The sequence below is a fragment of the Saccopteryx leptura genome, chromosome 1 (assembly GCF_036850995.1).
Source record: "Saccopteryx leptura isolate mSacLep1 chromosome 1, mSacLep1_pri_phased_curated, whole genome shotgun sequence".
Lineage (NCBI taxonomy): Eukaryota > Metazoa > Chordata > Mammalia > Chiroptera > Emballonuridae > Saccopteryx > Saccopteryx leptura.
The window spans coordinates 6,572,428-6,591,685 of record NC_089503.1 but is presented as its reverse complement, the minus strand read 5'-3'; the positions used below and the strand labels follow the sequence as shown (position 1 = coordinate 6,591,685).

Below are 19,258 nucleotides of genomic sequence, written 5' to 3'. Positions count from 1 at the left end.
GCCTAGTTTTTAGCCTATCTTGGTTTTCTACTTAACTTCCTCACTAAACTTAATCATTTCTAGCTTTTTATTTAAAGTGAGAGGTAAGTTACTCTTCTTTTCACTTGAACACTTAGAAGTCACTGTAGGGTTATGAAATGGCCTAATTTCAATATAGTTGTGTCTCAGGGAACAGGGAGACCCAAGGGAGAAATGGGGGGGATGACTGGTCAGTGGAGCAGTCAGAACACACACATTTGTCGATTAAGTTCTCCATCTTACATGGGAATGGTTCATGGCACCCCAAACAATTACAATAGTCATATCAAAGATCACTGATAACAGATCACCAAAACAAATAAAATAATAATGAAAACATTTGAAATATAGCAAGAGTTACCAAAATGTGACTTAGAGACACGAAGTGAACAAATGCTATTGGAAAAATGTAGTTGAGAGACTTGCTCAACACAGGGCTGCCAAAAACCTTCAATTTGTATTGGGTTGGGGAATAAGTTCATAGCGTTTTTACCGAAGACTTTTATTTAAACAAAAAACAATAATTATATCAATAAGTTAATCAATTATATATTCGCCGTTGCTGTTTACAACCTCTTCCCACCTCTTGACCAATTTGTTGATGCCGTTCCGCCAAAAATCGCCTGGTCTGGTGTCAAAGAAGTTGTTGAGCCAGTTTTTAAGGACCTCTTTGTTATCGAAGGTAACGCCCTTCATATGGTTTGACAGGGAGTGGAAAAGATGGGAATCGGTCGGTGCAAGGTCCGGAGAATATGGCAGATGCTGAAGGACCTCCCATTTGAGCTCTTGGAGTGCGGCTTTGATGACTTGTGCAACATGGGGCCTGGCGTTGTCGTGAAGAAGTATGGTTTGACCATGTCGATCAGGTCTTTTCAGTCGAATAGCCTCATTCACGCGGTGTAGCTGGGCAATGTAGAGCTCCTTATTGACCGTGGCATTCTTTTCAAGCATTTCCCAGTTCTTCATTGAATTCAGAAGGCCTTCCGCTGCGGCACGTGTCATCGACGTCAAAGTCAACATTTTTGAACTTTGCAAACCATTTCCGTGCTGTAGACTCGCCTATGACACCTTCTTCATACACGTCGCAAATGTCCCGGGCTGCTTCGGCAGCTTTTTGACCTCGATGAAAAGCAAAGAAGAGCAGGTGTCGAAAATGTTGATTTTTGCCTCCTGGGTATTCCATTTCTAAGCCTCAAAACTAATAAAAAATTAAATAACGCAAAAATACAATTAACATAGTTTTGTAGAGCAGAAAGAGTTTTATCGAATGAATACTTACCCTTTGCTAAACAGCAAACAAATCGTTGTAAAATATAAAAACGCTACGAACTTATTCCCCAACCCAATAAATAACATCATATCTCTGAAGTAAAATAAAGTGAAACACAATAAAACAAGGTATGCCTGGCCTGACCTGTGGTGGTGCAGTGGATAAAGCGTCGACCTGGAACACTTAGGTCGCCAGTTTGAAACCCTGTACTTGTCTGGTCAAGGAGTTGATGCTTCCTGCTCCTCCCCCCTTTCTCTCTCTCTCTCTCTCTCTCTCTCTCTCTCTCTTTCTCTCCTCTCTAAAATGAATAAATTAAAAAGCAAAACAAACAACAAAAAAACAAGGTATGCCTGTACTCCCTCAGCAAAGCGTAAAGCAGAAATGAAACTAATCTACCTCTCCACACTCCCAACTGCTACCTGCAAGAAAAATCAAGTGTCTCAATCCTTGTCACTGAGCAGTTAGAGAAACAAACAAACAAAACCCCAGAAGCTGTAATCACAATACAGCCCTCATAGATTTTCAGTCCAAATTCCCAGTGCGTGGGTGATCAGAATACACTCAGTGTTCCACAGGGCTGCTGGGACGAGTTTCACACAACCTAGAAGTGGTGGATGTGCCAGCAATTCCGCTCCTAGTTGACACCCTGGAGAAACTATTGCTCATGTACACCAGCAGCCACATATAAGAATGTTCACAGCAGTGTTGTTCCTAAGAACAAAAACATAGAAGCAGCCCAACGGCTTCTTGGCGTAGGAAGGATAAAGACACTGTAGTACATTCATACAGTAGACAGCTACACAACAGTGAAAATGAATGGAGCTCATGTATCACATGGATGGTTCCCAAATATAATGTCTAGTATTGACTCCATGTCTGTGATATCCAAAGACAGGCAAAACCAAACAATAAGTTATTCAGAGGTTGATAAGTGGTAAAATTATCAAGAAAACCAAAAGAATGATTATCACAAAAATCAGAATAGCTGGAGGTTAAAGGGTTTCAACTGGGGAGGGTACATGGGGCTTACATGGTCCTAATCTTTTATTCCTTAACCTGGGGGATGGGAACACAGATGCTCGCTTACTATTGTGTTTTAATGCGTGTGTGTTTTAAATATGTCTTCTGTAACTGTGATGTATTTTACAGTGAACATATGGCAAAAAGGAAAAATAAAATATGGAATGCTACACAGCAGACATCTGTAGGGATATAGAATGATCTCTAAGATACACTGATAAATAAAAAGGGCATGGAGCAGAGAGAGGAAGGAGGAGGAAAAGGAATAGACATATACTTATATTTTAATGAACACATCAGATCTGAAAGGATAGACAAGATAGTTTATCTAGAGGTAGCCTCTAGGGAGCCAAACTGGGTTACAACGAGGAAGAGAAGAAAAGGATTTTTTAATACATTTAAATGTTTGTAGCAGGCACAAATATTATTTAGTTAAAATACATAACTTTTTGCCCTGGCTGGATGGCTCCACTGGTTAGAACATCATCCTGACACATAGAGGTTGCTGGTTCGATCCCTGGTGAAGGGGCATACAGAAACGGATGGTTCTGTTGCTCTCTCTCCCTCTTCCTCTCTCTCTCTGAAATCAATAAAAAAATAATATATATATATATATATATATATATATATTATTTTTTTAATCCTTCAGCTTGACCTGTGGTGGCGCAGTGGATAAAGTGTCGACCTGGAACGCTGAGGTTGCCGGTTCAAAACCCTGGGCTTGCCTGGTCAAGGCACATATGAGAAGCAACTACTACAAGTTGATGCTTCCTACTCCTTCTCCCCTATCCTCTCTCTCTCTCTCTCTCTCTCTCTCTCTTCTCGTAAAAAAAATGTTTAAAAAAATAAAAATGAAATACATAACTTTTTATTTTTTAAGTTAAGCCCTCACCCTTTGGGTTAGCACTTGGAAACCTGTTACGAGACTATTAGGTTTAAGTGTAGTGTCTCTAAGTTTCCTGGGTTACACCTAAGCCTCCTTCACTTCATCACTAACTGTTCTGCTTCAGTTTTCAGGGTAGAAGGCACTGCATCATCTCAAATGATTTTATGGTAAGGGTAGAACAGCCCATCCAAGCCCAGAATCCCACAATCACCCTGTGTTATTGAGATAGAATAAGAAATATATACTGTATCTGGTCTTGTTCCAGATTCCTGGAACAAGTTCTTTTTTTTTTTGTATTGTTCCAAAGTTAGAAGCAGGGAGGCAATAGACAGACTCCGGTATGTGCCCGACCACCCAGCATGCCCACCAGGGGGCGATGCTCAGCCCCTCTGGGGTGTTGCTCCGCTGCAATTGGAGCCATTCTAGGGCCTGAGGTGGAGGCCATGAAGCCATCCTCAGTGCTCGGGCCAATTTTGCTCCAATGGAGCCTTGGCTGCAGGAGGGGAAGAGAAAGATAGAAAGGAAGGAGAAGGCCTGACCAGGCGGTGGCGCAGTGGATAGAGCATCGGACTGGGATGCCGAGGACCCAGGTTCAAGACCCCGAGGTCACCAGCTTGAGCACAGGCTCATCTGGTTTGAGCAAAAGCTCACCAGCTTGGACCCAAGGTTGCTGGCTCCAGCAAGGGGTTATTCAGTCTGCTGAAGGCCTGAGGTCAAGGCACATATGAGAAAGCAGTCAATGAACAACTAAGGCGTTACAATGCGCAACGAAAATGATTGATGCTTCTCATCTCTCTGTTCCTGTCTGTCTGTCCCTGTCTATCCCTCTGACTCTCTCTCTCTGTCTCTGTAAAAAAATAAAAAAATTTAAAAAATTTTTAAAAAGAAAGGAAGAAGGGGAAGGGTGGAGAAGCAGATGGGTGCTTCTCCTGTGTGCCCTGGCCAGGAATCGAACCCGGGACTTCTGCATGCCAGGCCAACGGCCTACCACTGAGCAAATCAGCCAGGGCTACAAGTTCTAAAACCTTGGACTTTCATGAACAATAGGAGTGAGAGGAATATCTTTTGTTTTTTCCACTGATTTGACAGAGAAAAAGAGAGGAAGAAAGGGAGGGAGGGAGACAGAGAGAAAGGGAATGAGAGAGAAACATCAATTCATTGTTCCATTTAGTTGTCTACTCATTGATTGCTATTCATATGTGCCCTGACCAGGGATTGAACCTGCTACAGTGGCATGCAAGGACAACACTTTATCCATTGAGCCCCTTGGCCAGGTCCAGGAGCACTGTATTTTTTTGTTTGTTTTCCTTTTTACAGAGACAGAGAGAGGGATAGACAGGGACAGACAGACAGGAACAGAGAGAGATGAGAAGCATCAATCATTAGTTTTTCGTTGCGCGTTGCGACACCTTAGTTGTTCATTGATTGCTTTCTCATATGTGCCTTGACCGTGGGCCTTCAGCAGACCGAGTAACCCCTTGCTCGAGCCAGTGACCTTTGGTCCAAGCTAGTGAGCTTTGCTCAAACCAGATGAACCCGCGCTCAAGCTGGTGTTCTCTAGGTCTCGAACCTGGGTCCTCCGCATCCCAGTTTGATGCTCTATCCACTGCACCACCGCCTGGTCAGGTACCAGAAGCACTGTTTTTAAATTCATAATAAGCCCCTTTCAACCAGAGTTTATGCTAATGAATGACTCCTAATGGGCCCCTAGGTGGCTTCAGGATAGGGGCTGGTTGCCAGAAGAACCAACCACACAATTAGAGGGTTGGAACTTCCAGCCCCACCTCTGGACTTCCGTGGAAGGGAGAGGCCCAGTCACATCTATGTAATGGAACCTCCATAAATACCCTAAACAACAGGGTTCAGATTGCTTCCTGGTTGGAGAACCCATCCAGGTGCCAGGAGAGTAACACATTCCAACTCCATGGGGACAGAAGATCCTGTTCTTGGGACCCTTCTGGATCTCACCCCAAGTACCCCTTCATCTGACTGACATTTGTAACCTTTATAATAAATCAGTAAACATAAGTAAAGTGTTTCTCTGAGTTCTGTGAATCATTATAGCAAATAATCAAACGTAAGGAAGGGTTTGTGGGAATTCCCTATTTATAGCTATCTGGTCAGAAGTACAGCTTCTAGGCGACCTAGGACTTGTGACTGGCATCTGAAGTAGGGGCTGTCTAATGGAACTGAGTGCTTCACCTGTGAGGTCTGCACAAACGGGGTGGTTAGTGTCAGAACTGAATTAAATGGCAGGACACTCAGTTGGTGTCAGAGTCAGAGAATTTGTTGGTGTTGCAGAAAAAAACGTTTAGTGTTAGAACTGTCATAGATAAGTAACAAACTAGACGTCAGAGACCCCTGGCTGGGACCCCATCATTGACTAGACCCCTGGGCTTACCCTGCTAGGCTGGCTGATTTGAGACAAAAATCTCAGAGGCAGTGGCTGAAATGTCCTTCTGGGGCCATAAATCTGCTAGGAATAGCTGTATTTGCCCTCTGCCCCAGAAATTCCCTTCGTTAACCCCCCCTGGGGGAAAGGCCTCTTATAGGCTGTGCACTCTCTCCAGCCAGGAAGGGAAAGGGAGCTGGCTTCAGTTGTAAACAACAAAGAGAGAGGCCTGCTACAGGACAGACTCAGCCCTTTTCTTAGAAGGTAATGCATGCCATCCCCCTCTTGACTGCAGTCTGCTCCTCAGCAGGTGTCTGCCTGACTGCTCTGACCAAATGCCATTCCAAAGTCCCAGTGCACAAACCGTGAAAACCGAGTAATTGGGAGAAAAGCAGAAGCAGTTATAAATTCACATTTTGAGAACGCAGAACCCCACTCTCTTAATGTTCCCCTCACCACCACCAAAAACCTAAGGAAAACAAGACTAAATAAGACCTCTCATATCTAACATCTACAAATACGTATATACATTGTTTTGCTCAGTGTTAAGCAAAAAACAAACAGACCTGTGGTGGCGCAGTGGATAAATAGTCTATCTGGAACATTGAAGTTGCTGGTTTGAAACCCTGGGTTTGCCTGGTCAAGGTACATATGGGAGTTGAGCCTTCCTGCTCCTTCCCCTCCTACTCTCTCTCTCTCTCTCTCAAATGAGTAAAGACTTATATACATATGTCATATGGGTTGGTAGAGAAGAGGGAATGGCACCCAGGCACTTATATAAAATATATAAAGACATATATTTTAAGTTTTATATATATATGACTTAAAACAAACAAAGACCAAAAAAAAATGTTCATGGCTGAAAGGGCTGAAAGCATGTCTGAACGGAAAGGTTTACGCTCGCGCCGACCAGGTCCTGGGAACGCAGTCTGAACCACTGCAGCAGGCAGTGGGCGAGGTGGGGAAGACAACCTGTGGGCGGGCAGTTCTGGGCAGACTAGGCGCTCCTATACATTACGTTTGGGGGGAGAAGGATGTAAGCTGTTTGGAAAGAATCTACACTGGCTACAGACAAGGGGCAGGAGGAGAAGGTGAAGTGGGGGCGGTCCTATGGTAGGTGCATAGTCCACAGGGAAGACACAGAGACTAGTTGTGGACAACGCTCCTGAAAGTCCACGCGTGAGGGTGCGGTGGCGGCTGGTAGTCAGCCACTTCTTTTCAGGTAGCAGCTGGAATTGGATTCAGAGCTGCAGCAGCTATTAACTGGTTAATTACTCTTTTCTCCTTCCCTCTCTCTCCCACCAGCTGTCATTTAATTTAGGATATCTCAGAACTCTTCTCCTGCCATCAGAGTAATTCCCCACACTGGCGGACAGTGCCGGCTTCCCCTGGTCTGCCCTGGAAGTGAAGAGAGAGCACCAGGGTCCTGAAGGTGTTTCCTTTGTGATTAGTCCCTCCAGCCTGGCCTGCCCAAGCAGCAGGAGGCTCACCCCCCGCCCCAAACACATGCTATTCCGTCACCCAGAAACAGTCAGCGACACCTGCCTCTCAGACCGGGAGGAAAGGGAAGGCCCAGTGAGGTGAGAGCTGGGGAACCAGCTCAGTCTCTGCCAGACCCTCTCCTCTCTAAGTAACACTGCAGGAGGTGAACTCTCAGGACCAACTGCTCTTGTCTCCAGCAAACTCAATTTTTCTCGGGAAATTCTGAATTGCGCTTAACAGCTCATCTCTAAGGGTGGCAATGCAACCCAATTTCCTATTTCTGTGCCTCTCCACTTTTCCCCTGGCCTCAGCCCTGGGGTAGCTACCTTCAGCTACATGAATGGGGCTGCTTTTCCAGCTCCGCATTTCAGGATGGACGTCGAGTTGCTAACTAGAGCTCTGCAAGTCTTCCCATTTGCACTTCACCCTGTGACTCTTCTGCAGCACGCTGTACTTGCTTCTTCCTTCCAGCGCTCCCCCCAGCCCCAGTCCATGCATGTGCCAGTGATGGATGCCTGAACTGCAACAACTGCCCCTCAGAGCTAGTCCTGCGCTCTGACCTCCCTCCCCATTCCGGGTCAGCCGACCCACTACTTCCAGAAGCGTTTTACAAAAGCCATTACCTGTGGTGGTGACCAGCTCAATCATCCCAGAGACCGTCTCAAATCCCAACTTGCTGCTGGACATCCAGAGAATGACTTTCCCCTACCCTCATGCTGACACTCCCCAATAGTATCCATTCTTTCAGCAAGGCCTCCTAAGCACCAAGGTCCTGTGGGGTCAGCGGTGAACACAGTTGACGCAAACCTCCACCCTGGTGGAGCCTCCATCACCTCCCTCCTGCCGCGAGACTGACACATCACCCTGTCTGCACCCAACGCCTGGCTTCTCTCATCTTCATCATTTGCTCCGTGTGCCACTGCCTGGGTGTCGTCCCCTCTTCTCTACCAAACCATATGCATAAACTATGACACCTCCGCCTGACCAAGTGGTGGTACAGTGGATAGAGCGTTGGACTGGGATACGGAAGGACCCAGGTTCGAGACCCTGAGGTCACCAGCTTGAGTGCGGGCCCATCTGGCTTGAGCACAAGCTCACCAGCTTGGACCCAAGGTTGCTGGCTCAAGCAAGGGGTTACTTGGTCTGCTGAAGGCCCACGGTCAAGGCACATATGAGAAAGCAATCAATGAACAACTAAGGTGTCGCAACGCGCAACGAAAAACTAATGATTGATGCTTCTCATCTCTCTTCGTTCCTGTCTGTATGTCCCTATCTATCCCTCTCTCTGGACTCTCTCTCTGTCTCTATAAAAAAAAAAACCAAACAAACTATGACACCTCCTTCAAGGGCCAGTTCTCCAAGAGCTCCTTCCTGAGTAGCCACCCACCTGACACAGTCCCTCCACCTGTAGGCCCCAACTCTCAAGTTCTCCTCCCCGCGTGGTTCTCTTGTAACTTCTCCCTCTCTCCCTTGCACCATTAACACAGCCACCACTATGATGTGTACTGAGTGCCACTTTACGTGGTGTTTCTCTTAACCCTCCAATAGCCCAGAGGAAGGTCTCACTGCCCCTATTTTATAGATGGGCTAATTAAAGCTAAGGGAGGTTAGCAGACAAATCTTTAATTAAAAAAAAATGTTAAAAATATAAAACAGCCTGACCAGGCGGTGGCGCAGTGAATAAAGCGTCAGATTGGGATGCGGAGGACCCAGGTTCGAGACCCCAAGGTCGCCAGCTTGAGCGCGGGCTCATCTGGTTTGAGCAAAGCTCACCAGCTTGGACCCAAGGTTGCTGGCTCAAGCAAGGGGTCACTCGGTCTGCTGTAGCCCCACGGTCAAGGCACATATGAGAAAGCAATCAATGAATAACTAAAGTGTCACAACGAAAAACTAATGATTGATGCTTCTCATCTCTCTGCGTTCCTGTCTGTCTGTCCCTATCTATCCCTCTCTTTGATTCTCTGTCTCTGTAAAAAAAAAAAAAAAGCTAATGGAGGTTAAGTAACTTGCCGGAAGTGACAGGGCTGGTAAAGGACTAAGTCTGAATGCTACCCCTAACCAACTCCAGAGCCCTGCTTTGAGCCACTTCTCTGATAATTTTCTGCACACATCTTTGCATTTAAGCATTTTACCTGTGACAGAAACAGCATTCAGTAAATGGCAGTCATGACTGTCCCTTACTCACTAGTCACTACTTGACCATGTACTGTGTCCCGGCCACGCACTCCTTTTCCCTCCAGCCACAGGATAAGCAACCCAGGGCAAAGAGCTCTTGTAGTGTGTAGCGTCCAGGAAAGAGCTGTGCCCATGGATGCACAGTCCATGTTTGCGGAAAGAACAATTTCTTGGAATACTGCACAGTCATAACTTTTGCCCTTCTTAAACCATTCAATCAATTGAGAAAACTCAGGATTGGATCATGGGGAATTTATTCTGCCAACTATTGAAACTGCCACTTAATAATATCAGAAGTAGAGAGGCTGGAGGGAGGCATCCGCGAGCCAAGAAATACCAAGGATCACTGGCAGCTATCAGAAGCTGCAAGATGCAAAGAGGTATCTTCCCCGAGTGCCTTCAGTGGAGCTCAGCCTGCCCATACTCTGACTTTGGACTCCTGGCTCCAGAACTTTCTATAAATCTATAAGCATACAAAGGTGTCTGGGATGATGTTCAGCAAATGTGAACAATGGACAGGCACATGCTGGGTGCCGGACCAACCACGGACCCAGAAAACAGTGACAGTCTCTGCGCCGTGGGGCTCACAGCATGTGGCCAAGCTTCCGGTCTACAGGAGGAACGACAGAGCTCTCCTGCACTAAGAAAACTCTTAGGTCTTCTGAAAAGTGCTGTCCCAAAGGGAAAAATGACTTCCTAGACACAGAACAAGAACTATTAGACTTTTTCTTATAAATACAGATAAAAAAGAACAGACAACTCCTGGTAGGAACAAAAGCACTATGTGGACTACACACTTATACTCACACACAGATGTATGTTAAATAAAATATTATGATGTCTTTGTGAGGAAAAAAATAATATCAGAAGTAAAAAGGGATGAAAAGATGGCCCAGGTCAGCAAAAACACAAATGGCTGCTTTGCAACCTGTTGGAAAGGTCTAGTCAGAATCTGGAAAGGGCTATGTCGGACCTGTGCTGGCGCAGTGGATAAAACATTGACCCGAAATGCTGAGGTTGCAGGTTTGAAATCCCGAGGTCACTGGCTCTGAGCATGGGCATCATCCACAAGATCCCAAAGGTCACTGGCATGAAAAGCCCAAGGTCACTGGCTTGAGCAAGGGGACACTGGCACAGCCCGGCCCTCAAAAACTCAATGTACAACTGAAGTGAAAGCAACTGAGTTGATGCTTCTCACCATCTTGCTCCTTTCCTGTCTCTCTCTCTCTCTCTCTCTTTCTCTCTCTCTCTCAAATAAATAAATAAATCTGGAAAGGCTGAAGAAAACCTCCAGAACTTACAAAATAGACTCAGGTAACATGGTAGGCAGGAGAGGCACAAGTATAAGTGACAATAAAGGGCTCTATATAGAAGCTACAAATACCCCTCAAGAGACAACTTAGCAAGATAGAGCTTTAAGTTGGTCTTTTCAGCCCTGTGCACTGACACTGGGACAGCACACGAATATCCCATGTAACAGAAAGAACACAATGCCAGGAATCAGGATGCTGTTTTCAAAGCTTGGCTCTGCCTCTTACTGGTGAAGTTGGGTGAGTCATCAAACCTATTAGGACCTCATCCATAAACACCAAATCCATGACCTTATTAACCAGTGCCAGTAAGAACTGTCGGATGAACCTGACTGGTGGTGGCATGGTGGACAGAGCACACTGAGCTGGGATACTGAGGTCCCAGGTCCCAAATCCCAAGGTTGCTGGCTTAAGCACAGCCCCACCAGCTTGATTGAGGGGTTGCCGGTTTGAGCACGGGATCACTGACAGGATCCCATGGTCACAGGCTTTAAGCCCATGGTCCTGGCTTGAGCCCAAGGTTGCTGGTTTAAACAAGATGTCACTGGCTCGGCTGAAGTCCCCTGGTCAAGGCATATATGAGAAGCAATCAATGAACTAAAGTGCTATAAATATGAGTTGATGCTTCTCATCTCTCTCCGTTCCTGTCTGTCTGTCCCTATCTATCCCTCTCTCTGACACTCTCTCTCTCTCTGTCTCCGTAAAAAAAAAAAACCTTCAATATGGGATTAAGCAAAAAAAAAACCAAACTCACAGACAATAGGTGATTATGGAGGGAAAGGGGGCGGGGGAGGGAGAAGAGGACAAAGGGGGGATCAATGGTGATGGAAGGAGACTTGACTTCAAGTGGTGAACACACAATGCAAGATACAGATGATATGTTATTGAACTGTACTCCTGAAACCTATCATTTTATTAACCAATGTCACCCCAACAACTTCAATAAAAAAATTTCTTAAATACCTCAATAAAGCTGTTTTATAAAACAAAGCATAGGAATACAGGGATGTTTAAGAAAATTTAAGAGTCAGCTTAATTTATTAGAATTACAGGAATTATTAAAAGGTTAGGCATGTCTGTCTGTTAATCAGATAACTGGAAATATTAAAATAATTAAAGGAAGTTGAATGTAATTTATCAATTTAATTTAAATTTTTCAAATGAATTAAGTTTGCAAATGAGATCAAGTATTAATCAAAAGGTCCCTTCAAAGTGATTATTAAATTTTTCTAGAATCATAAATAGAACAGAAAGATTGTAGGCTACACCTAAAAGCTAAACTTGGAAGACTAGCCCCATAAAGGAAGAACTAGATTTTTTAATTTGTAACTTGAACAAATTGAAAACCAATTTTTTTTTCAGCCAAAGTAACTTCTGAATAATCGTAGCATTACACAGAAACCCAGGGGTAGGAATAGGGTGTGGCGTCAGAAAACCAGCCCAGACATGCCACTCACCTGACACTCCTCAGGTCAATCTCTCTGAACCTCAGTTTTCTTATCATAAGAGGGGACTGTTTTCCAGAATTACTAATACAATTATTCTTGTTTTAATAATACTAATAAATTCCATATTGATAAACAGCACATCGTTAGTAAAAGCACTTGGAAAGCATACTGTGCTTGGCAAATATAAGAAATCAGCAGCATGACACCCCTCAGAAATAACTGCAGACTTTTCCAGACCCTGACCAATGACAGGCATGCAAAAGATGACATAAGTATCCTCAGAGACTGAGCATGACTCAGCAAAGCCAGATCATGGAATTTTCCCAGAGGCCTCAGCCAGGGATGGATGTCATCGGGAGAGGAGCCGCCACGTGTGGAGACTGGCCCCATTCCACAAGCAGCTGGTGGAAATGTACTTATAGCAGCCTTGGATACCCCTGCCCCTACCCCCTTCTCTGGTCTACAGGAAGGACAGGATAAGAAGGTAAGGGACAACAGCAATGAGGGGATATGCTGGGATGACCTGGGTTATGCCTTCTGGCCTAATACTTAAAAAAAAAAAAGCCCACATCCACCTCCGTCCAGAATCGCCAAGGAGATAGAGCAAAGGAGGAGGGCAGGGCAGCAGGGATCTTAGTAGTCAGAGTAACTGAGCAAAGCTCTGGGACTTGGCAGGGACTGAAGACCAAACAAGCTTTAACAAATTAGATGACCTGGGAGAAGGCAGCCCTTCCTGGGCACTAATTTCCCTTCCTCCTGGTGGATTTGGGGAGGGGGGGGACATACAAGGGAGTGGGGTAGGGTAGGGATCAAAATATTGAGTTCTGCTAATCAGCCTTCTCTGGACCCCACTTTCTCAAGTCCTTAAACTAGGTGGTTGGGGCCTTCACCCAAATCCCCACCTCTCCTCGCAGGGATGCAAGGAAGAGCGAGAACACTCAGCACCATCCACCAGGAACAGGAGGGCACGAGCAAGCAGAGTCCAGGACAGTGGACACTTCTCCACTGCAGCTTTGCTAAGCAAACTCAATTGAGGCTGCTGCTGCCCAATTCCTGGAACAAGAGAGGACTGTGGGAAAATCTCAGAAAGGAGAACTCCTGGGTCATGAAGGGTCCCCTGAGGAAAATCCCTACACAATGAGTAGAAACCCAAGAAAAATCCCCATACAAAGGAATCTCCACTCTGAGTACTGAGCAGGAGCTCTGGGGAAAGTTGGCCCTGAACAACAAAGTCCCCAGGCTGTGAAGTGGGGATGACAGGGGGCACGCCTGTGGCTAAGGGAGAGGCTGTTAGCAGTGTCTAAAATGCCAGGGACGTTAGAGAGCAAGGATGGTGGCTGGCTAGGATGTTTGCTGGGACCAGCAGCGGGAGAGAGGAATGGACCGTCAGCTGGACCCCAGCCAGAGGGCCTGGGCCTGTGGGCTGAGGCGATGCACCCAGCTCAGTGCCACCAGAAACCTGTGTGAGGGGGACCTGAAAAGCAGGAGGGCGTACAGGCAGTGCTGCCTGAGCACCGTGCGAGAGGAAGGGACAGTTCCACCTTTACCCCTTTGTCATTGTGAACATGCGCCAAGGGTTTTTACAGACAGCGGACAGGGTCACAGCCACAGGCATCCCAGAGTCCCTCACCAGTCAGCACTTGCTCTCCATGCTGACTCAAGGGGTCTGCTCAGAGGCTGCCAGGTCCTAGAGATGCTTCCTCGGTCCCAAGGAGCCTTGCCACTCTCCCCATGACGAGCATCCCATGCCACCACACCCTTCCCGGGGCAGAGCTTCCTGCTGAGGCTGACCAGTTGCCAACTGGGCCAGCAGGGAGCCAGATGTCACTCACTGTCCAGTGAAAACCAGGAAAGACTGGGAATTGACAAGGATATTTTCCAAAAATCAGAGGTTGGCCTTTTTTATTTATTGAGCTTGAGAGCTGACAGGCCAGGACTGCTAACGTCTCCATGGCTCCCGAGGACCCACACCTCTCCCACAACCCGGATTCAAGCACAGACTCACCCTCATGTTGCCAGCTCTCCAAAGGCAGGAGCTGTCTAAAGTAAAAGAAAAACAAGTGTTAGCCTCGTGTCTCCAGGCACTCCCCAGAGAACCCAGGAGTGGCAGGAACAGAGATTCAGAACCCAGAGAAGAACTGTTACTTTGCTTCCATCAAGAAGAATGGCGGTGGGCACCAGGAGAGCACTGGGCTGAGAGCACCCCAGCTCTGTCGTCCAACCACCCAGGCTCCACCACTGCTGCTCTGCTACACGCTCCTGGAACCCCTCAAAGCCTGTTTCCTCATCTGTGAAATGGGAATAACAACACCCATCTCACAGGATTACCGATGAGTCAACACACACAAAGTACTGGCATTGTGCCTGTCCAGAGAACACAGACATTGGCCAGCGTGCTCAGTAAGAGGTATTTAAGTAAAACCATTTTTTGGCATCCACTACACAAGAACAAGAAGTTCTAGACACTGTTACTGTTTTATCTGAAGTACATTCTGTAAGGCCAGTGGTTGTGGCCATGCAGATTCACACTGGATTCAGGCAGAAGTAAAGGAACTGCGGAGCTGGAAAATGGTGGCCCATTCCGTTTATTAGAGTCTTGCAACAGTGGATAAGCAAGCAGGCAGGGAAAATGGCTTCTCTCTCTCAAGGCTGACAAGCAAACAGGCCAGGGGAAAAACCTTTCCTCCAGCAAACAACGGCCCCTCCCAAGGACAGCAGGCAATCAGCAATCTACAATCTGCCTCCCTGAAGGCAAGCCCTTGCGCCCTTACATAGACTATACACACGTGGTGCTGCCCCCCTTCCTGCACCAATTAGGCAAAGTACAAGCGAGCAAGCCTAACACACTTGTTTGCCCAACACCTTTTTTTTTTTAAATTCAGTTGAGAGAAGGGGAGAGACAGACTCCTGCATATGCCCTGACCTGACCACTGAGCAAGCCCACTAGGGAGCGATGCTGTGCCCATCTGGGCCATTGTTTCTTTGCTCAGCACTGAGCTCTACTTAGTGCCAGAGGCAGAGGCCATGGAGCCATCCTCAGCGCCAGGGGCCAACTCTGCTCCAATTGAGCCATGGCTGCAGGAGAGTAGGAGAAGGAGAGAAAGAAGCAAGAGGGGGAGGGGTGGAGGAGAGATGGGCACTTCTCCTGTGTGCCCTGACCGGGAATTGAACCCAGGACATCCACACACCGGGCCGCTTTACCACTGAGCCATCTGGCCAGAGCTAAAGTGCTTTCTTTTCCTGTCCACTTGCACCCAGCACCAGACCCACTGTCTCCGCAGAGCTGTCTCCTGTCCTGCAGATCAGGTTCTCCGAGCCTGGTTCCTATCTCACTATGCACCTGACACTAATTTTTGTCTTATGTGACCTGAGAGCTCATGCGTCTCCTATTTCCCTATTTCCTCAGCTCCTTTCCTGCAGAGACCCCCCCCACACACACACACACACATAAGAGCACACCCCGTGATTAGACCCCTGGGAGCCCACCGCTAGCAGTACGTGCCACTTTGGGGTGTTTATAGGCTGCTCTGTTTTGGAAAGGCCACACCTGTCACTCAGCTCTAGCCTCTGGTCACTAGAGAACAAAATGGAGACAAAAGCCTGCAAGCCATCAAAGGAACTGAAGCCATGTTCCAAGAAAACCAGATGCCCTAGTAAATCATGTCAAGGCTGAAAATGAATGTTTGGGGCATTCAATTTAATTATTTATTAGGCATATACCTTCCATAAAGGACGATGCCAGAAGGCAGAGGCTCTGTCCCCCAAATGCCAAAAAGCAAGTTGTTGGGGCTAACACATAGAGGGTAAGGGCAGGATAACACATGAGAGGGACCCAGGCAGAGACTCAGCCTGACAGCCTGGGACAGACCCCTGCCATACTGTTCCCTAACTGTGTAACTCTGAGGGACCTAGTTCACCCACAGTTCCTCACCTGTAAATGAGAAGGGAACAGTACCTTTGTGGTAGGGTTGTTGTGATAATCAAATAATACACTTAAGGGGTTTAGTAAGGTCCCTGCCACCACAGAATAAAAGGTTGGCTTTTGTTATTAGTAAAAATAAATCATTACTTTTCATTCAGCCATGTCCAGCTGAAAAGATTTGGCATGGGCTGATACAGGAAAGCCTGAAGAATAATTTTGACAGGATAAGAGGAAAGGTCTTGCAGAGAACAAGGACACCAAGGACAAGAACAGAGGAGAGACAGACACTAAGATACAAGTTAGGGAGCAACAATAAATAGTCTCATATAAGGACTGAGGCAGACAGAAGAGGGTACCTGTTGGTTAAATGTAAGAAAAAGCCCAATAGGTGGAATCCTATCTTTTCATTCAATAGGTAAGAAGAAAGAACTTGTTCTTTGTGTCATTTCCTACTTCTTTGGAAGTTTGGCAAAGAAACCACAGCTGAGACTAGAGGCAGCTAAGAGGTGAAGGGATGGTCACTCAGGCCCAGCTAAGGTTTGAGAGTAAGCCAGCAAAATGCTCCACTTCTGAAAGGATGTCTCCAGGTGACAAGCAGCATGCTTTCTGGATATGGGGAGCAAGGGCTCGCTTAGAAGAGAGTAAGACCCTACTGTTGGCAGCCAAAAAGGAGGCCCACACTAATCCTCAGGGAAAATGTTTACCTGAGTGAGGCACCCAGTTCACGTGCAAGAGTGCTGAAGAGATCTGGAGAGTCTGGGTCTATCTAGCACGGCACCTGGTACTAGGGCACTGGAAGTGAGACAAGGAGAAAGCAAGGAGGAGGACAAAGGGCAAGTGGCCTGTACTGGCACAGCAAAGGCAGGAGGGATCCCCGAGACTACGGCCACCAGGACAAACCTCCCCGAGAGGTAGGTGATCCTAAAAGTAAGAACTAGCACAGACAGGGTCAAAGAAGCTGGAGCAGGCGTCAATAGAGAAAAACAAGGCACAGAGGGGCATAGGGGTAAATTGTGAAACTTGGGATGGCAGCCAAATTCAATTCAACAAATCAACATTCAACCACTATAATGAACAAAGCTCCTCCCTGCAGGGCAGGGCAGCCACTAAGAAAGGCAGGATGGCCCTGGCCGGTTGGCTCAGCGGTAGAGCGTCGGCCTGGCGTGCGGGGGACCTGGGTTTGATTCCCGGCCAGGGCACATAGGAGAAGCGCCCATTTGCTTCTCCACCCCCCCTCCTTCCTCTCTGTCTCTCTCTTCCCCTCCCGCAGCCAAGGCTCCATTGGAGCAAAGATGGCCCAGGTGCTGGGGATGGCTCCTTGGCCTCTGCCCCAGGCGCTAGAGTGGCTCTGGTCGCAGCAGAGCGACGTCCCTGGTGGGCGTGCCGGTCAGGCGCATGCGGGAGTCTGTCTGACTGTCTCTCCCCATTTCCAGCTTCAGAAAAATACAAAAAAAAAAAAAAAAATTATAAAAAAAAAAAAAGGCAGGATGCCTGCTCACACATGGCTTACTAGAACACAGATACAATCTGTAGCTCAAGCCACCTGCTGGGCCCTCAGAGGCCAAGCGCCCTGGTGCCTTTGGACCCAGTCTCATCTCTGCCTCAGCAGCATGTCAGCAAGTGCCCTGGCTTTGTCACATCTCCCTCCTAAGAGGCCTCTTCACAGAGACCTAACAAACTTTTCACAGGAACTGGGGAGTGCTACCCCCCCCCCTCTGTTCCCTTTCCACCTTCCTCAGCCTTCCTCCTGCAGGTTCTAGTCACTTAAAACTCACCTCTCCTCCATAATAAAACCTTGGGCCCGACCAGGCGGTGGCGCAGTGGATAGAGCGTTGGACTGGGATGCGGAGGACCCAGGTTCGAGACCCCAAGGTCGCCAGCTTGAGTGCAGGCTCATCTGGTTTGAGCAAAGGCTCACCAGCTTGGACCCAAGGTCACTGGCTCAAGCAAGGGGTAACTCAGTCTGCTGAGGGCCCACGGTCAAGGCACATATGAGAGAGCAATCAATGAACAACTAAGGTGTTGCAATGCACAATGAAAAACTGATGATTGATGCTTCTCATCTCTCTCCATTCCTGTCTGTCTATCTGACTCTCTCTCTCTGTTCCTGTAAAAAAAACAAAACAAAACAAAAAAAACAAACCTCAGAGCCTCAAATCCAGTCACTGCTTCTTTTCTGCTGGCTCCAGAGGAATCAAAAGAGGCTCACGACCCAGCCCATCCACAAAGCTTTCCCCAATCCAACCCATTTCTCCTCCCCCAGGCTTCAGGATGTGGTCTGGCCGGATCTGTGGCCCTCTACTCAACTTCTTCCATGTGCTCCTAGGGGCCATAGTTCACCAGCATGGGCTCTCTGCAAACACACGTGCCATGCTGACCTGCTGCTTAAGTTCTATGTCTTTTTCTCTCCCCCAGTAAGTTTCAGCAGCTCTAGGACAAGGATCAGTCTCCTCTCCCAAGTCCTGTCTCAGTGCCCGCTCTGGAGATCTGAGCAAGGCAGGTGTGCAAGAAAAGGCGACTAAGAGTTCAAGAGTTAGCCTGGCCTGTACTGATGCAGTGGATAAAAGCGTCAACCTGGAACGCTGAGGTCACTGGGTCAAAACCGGGGTTTGCCCAGTCAAGGCACATACGCGAGGCAAGTACAAGCTGATGCTTCTCACTCCTCACCCACCCTCTTTTCTCTCTCCTCTCTCTAAAAATCAATTTAAAAAAACAAGTTCAAGAGTTAAATGGAGAGCAGGCAGACAGGAAAGCTGTGGCTCCAGGTTAAAATGCTGAGCACGTGCTCTCCCAGCGTGAGTACTGGCATCACAGGCAGGGGAAGGGTGACACGTGGAAGCCAGGGCTGCTGGTAGCAGTGGGTAAGGGAGCAACAGAGAAGGCACAGACTCCTGGGTAGGCTCTAGTTGTGATCTGGCAAATATTGGCACCTCTTTGCGCCTCAGTTTTCTCAGCTGCAGAATGGGGATCATGAACCCTGGCGTACTTTCTCACAAAACGAACACGCAGATTTTTAAGAAGTTCAAAGCTGCCAGGGACCTAGAACCTGGCCTGACCCCAGCATGTGTGAGGTGAGAAAAAAAGCTCCCCAGAAGTGAAACAACTCAAAGTACGCAAAGCAAGACATTCTGGGAGAAACCTGCATAGCGAGCAGGTCCTAAAAGCCGAGGCTTCCGATTCCGAGCCCCGCGGGGCACTTCGGGCCGCTGCTCCTCACTCCGTAACCCACTAAGAGCTGTTGCAACGGGCTGAGCCCAGCCTAACTCCTAACTGAGCAGCCTTGGGCGCCTCAAGCTTCTTTCCCTGAAACTAAGTGGAGCCGAGGATACTCCACA

The 19,258-nt window shown here is 47.5% G+C and overlaps 1 protein-coding gene across 3 annotated transcripts in view; it reads right to left on the bottom strand.

The window, feature by feature from the left end:
- Positions 1–19,258, bottom strand: part of PC (pyruvate carboxylase) — a 108,865-nt gene that overhangs the window by 88,971 nt on the left and 636 nt on the right. Inside the window, exons 1-2 of one of the 3 annotated variants that reach the window (XM_066345703.1) lie at positions 14,147–14,247; positions 14,007–14,041 (exon numbers count right to left, since the gene is read on the bottom strand). In XM_066345703.1, coding sequence (XP_066201800.1) covers positions 14,007–14,012 — 6 coding nt within the window. In that variant the 5' untranslated portion in view covers positions 14,013–14,041; positions 14,147–14,247. Of the gene's footprint in view, positions 1–12,903; positions 12,927–14,006; positions 14,042–14,146; positions 14,248–19,258 lie in introns of those variants that run through there. The other 2 variants (XM_066345620.1, XM_066345836.1) reach the window with 2 other exon arrangements.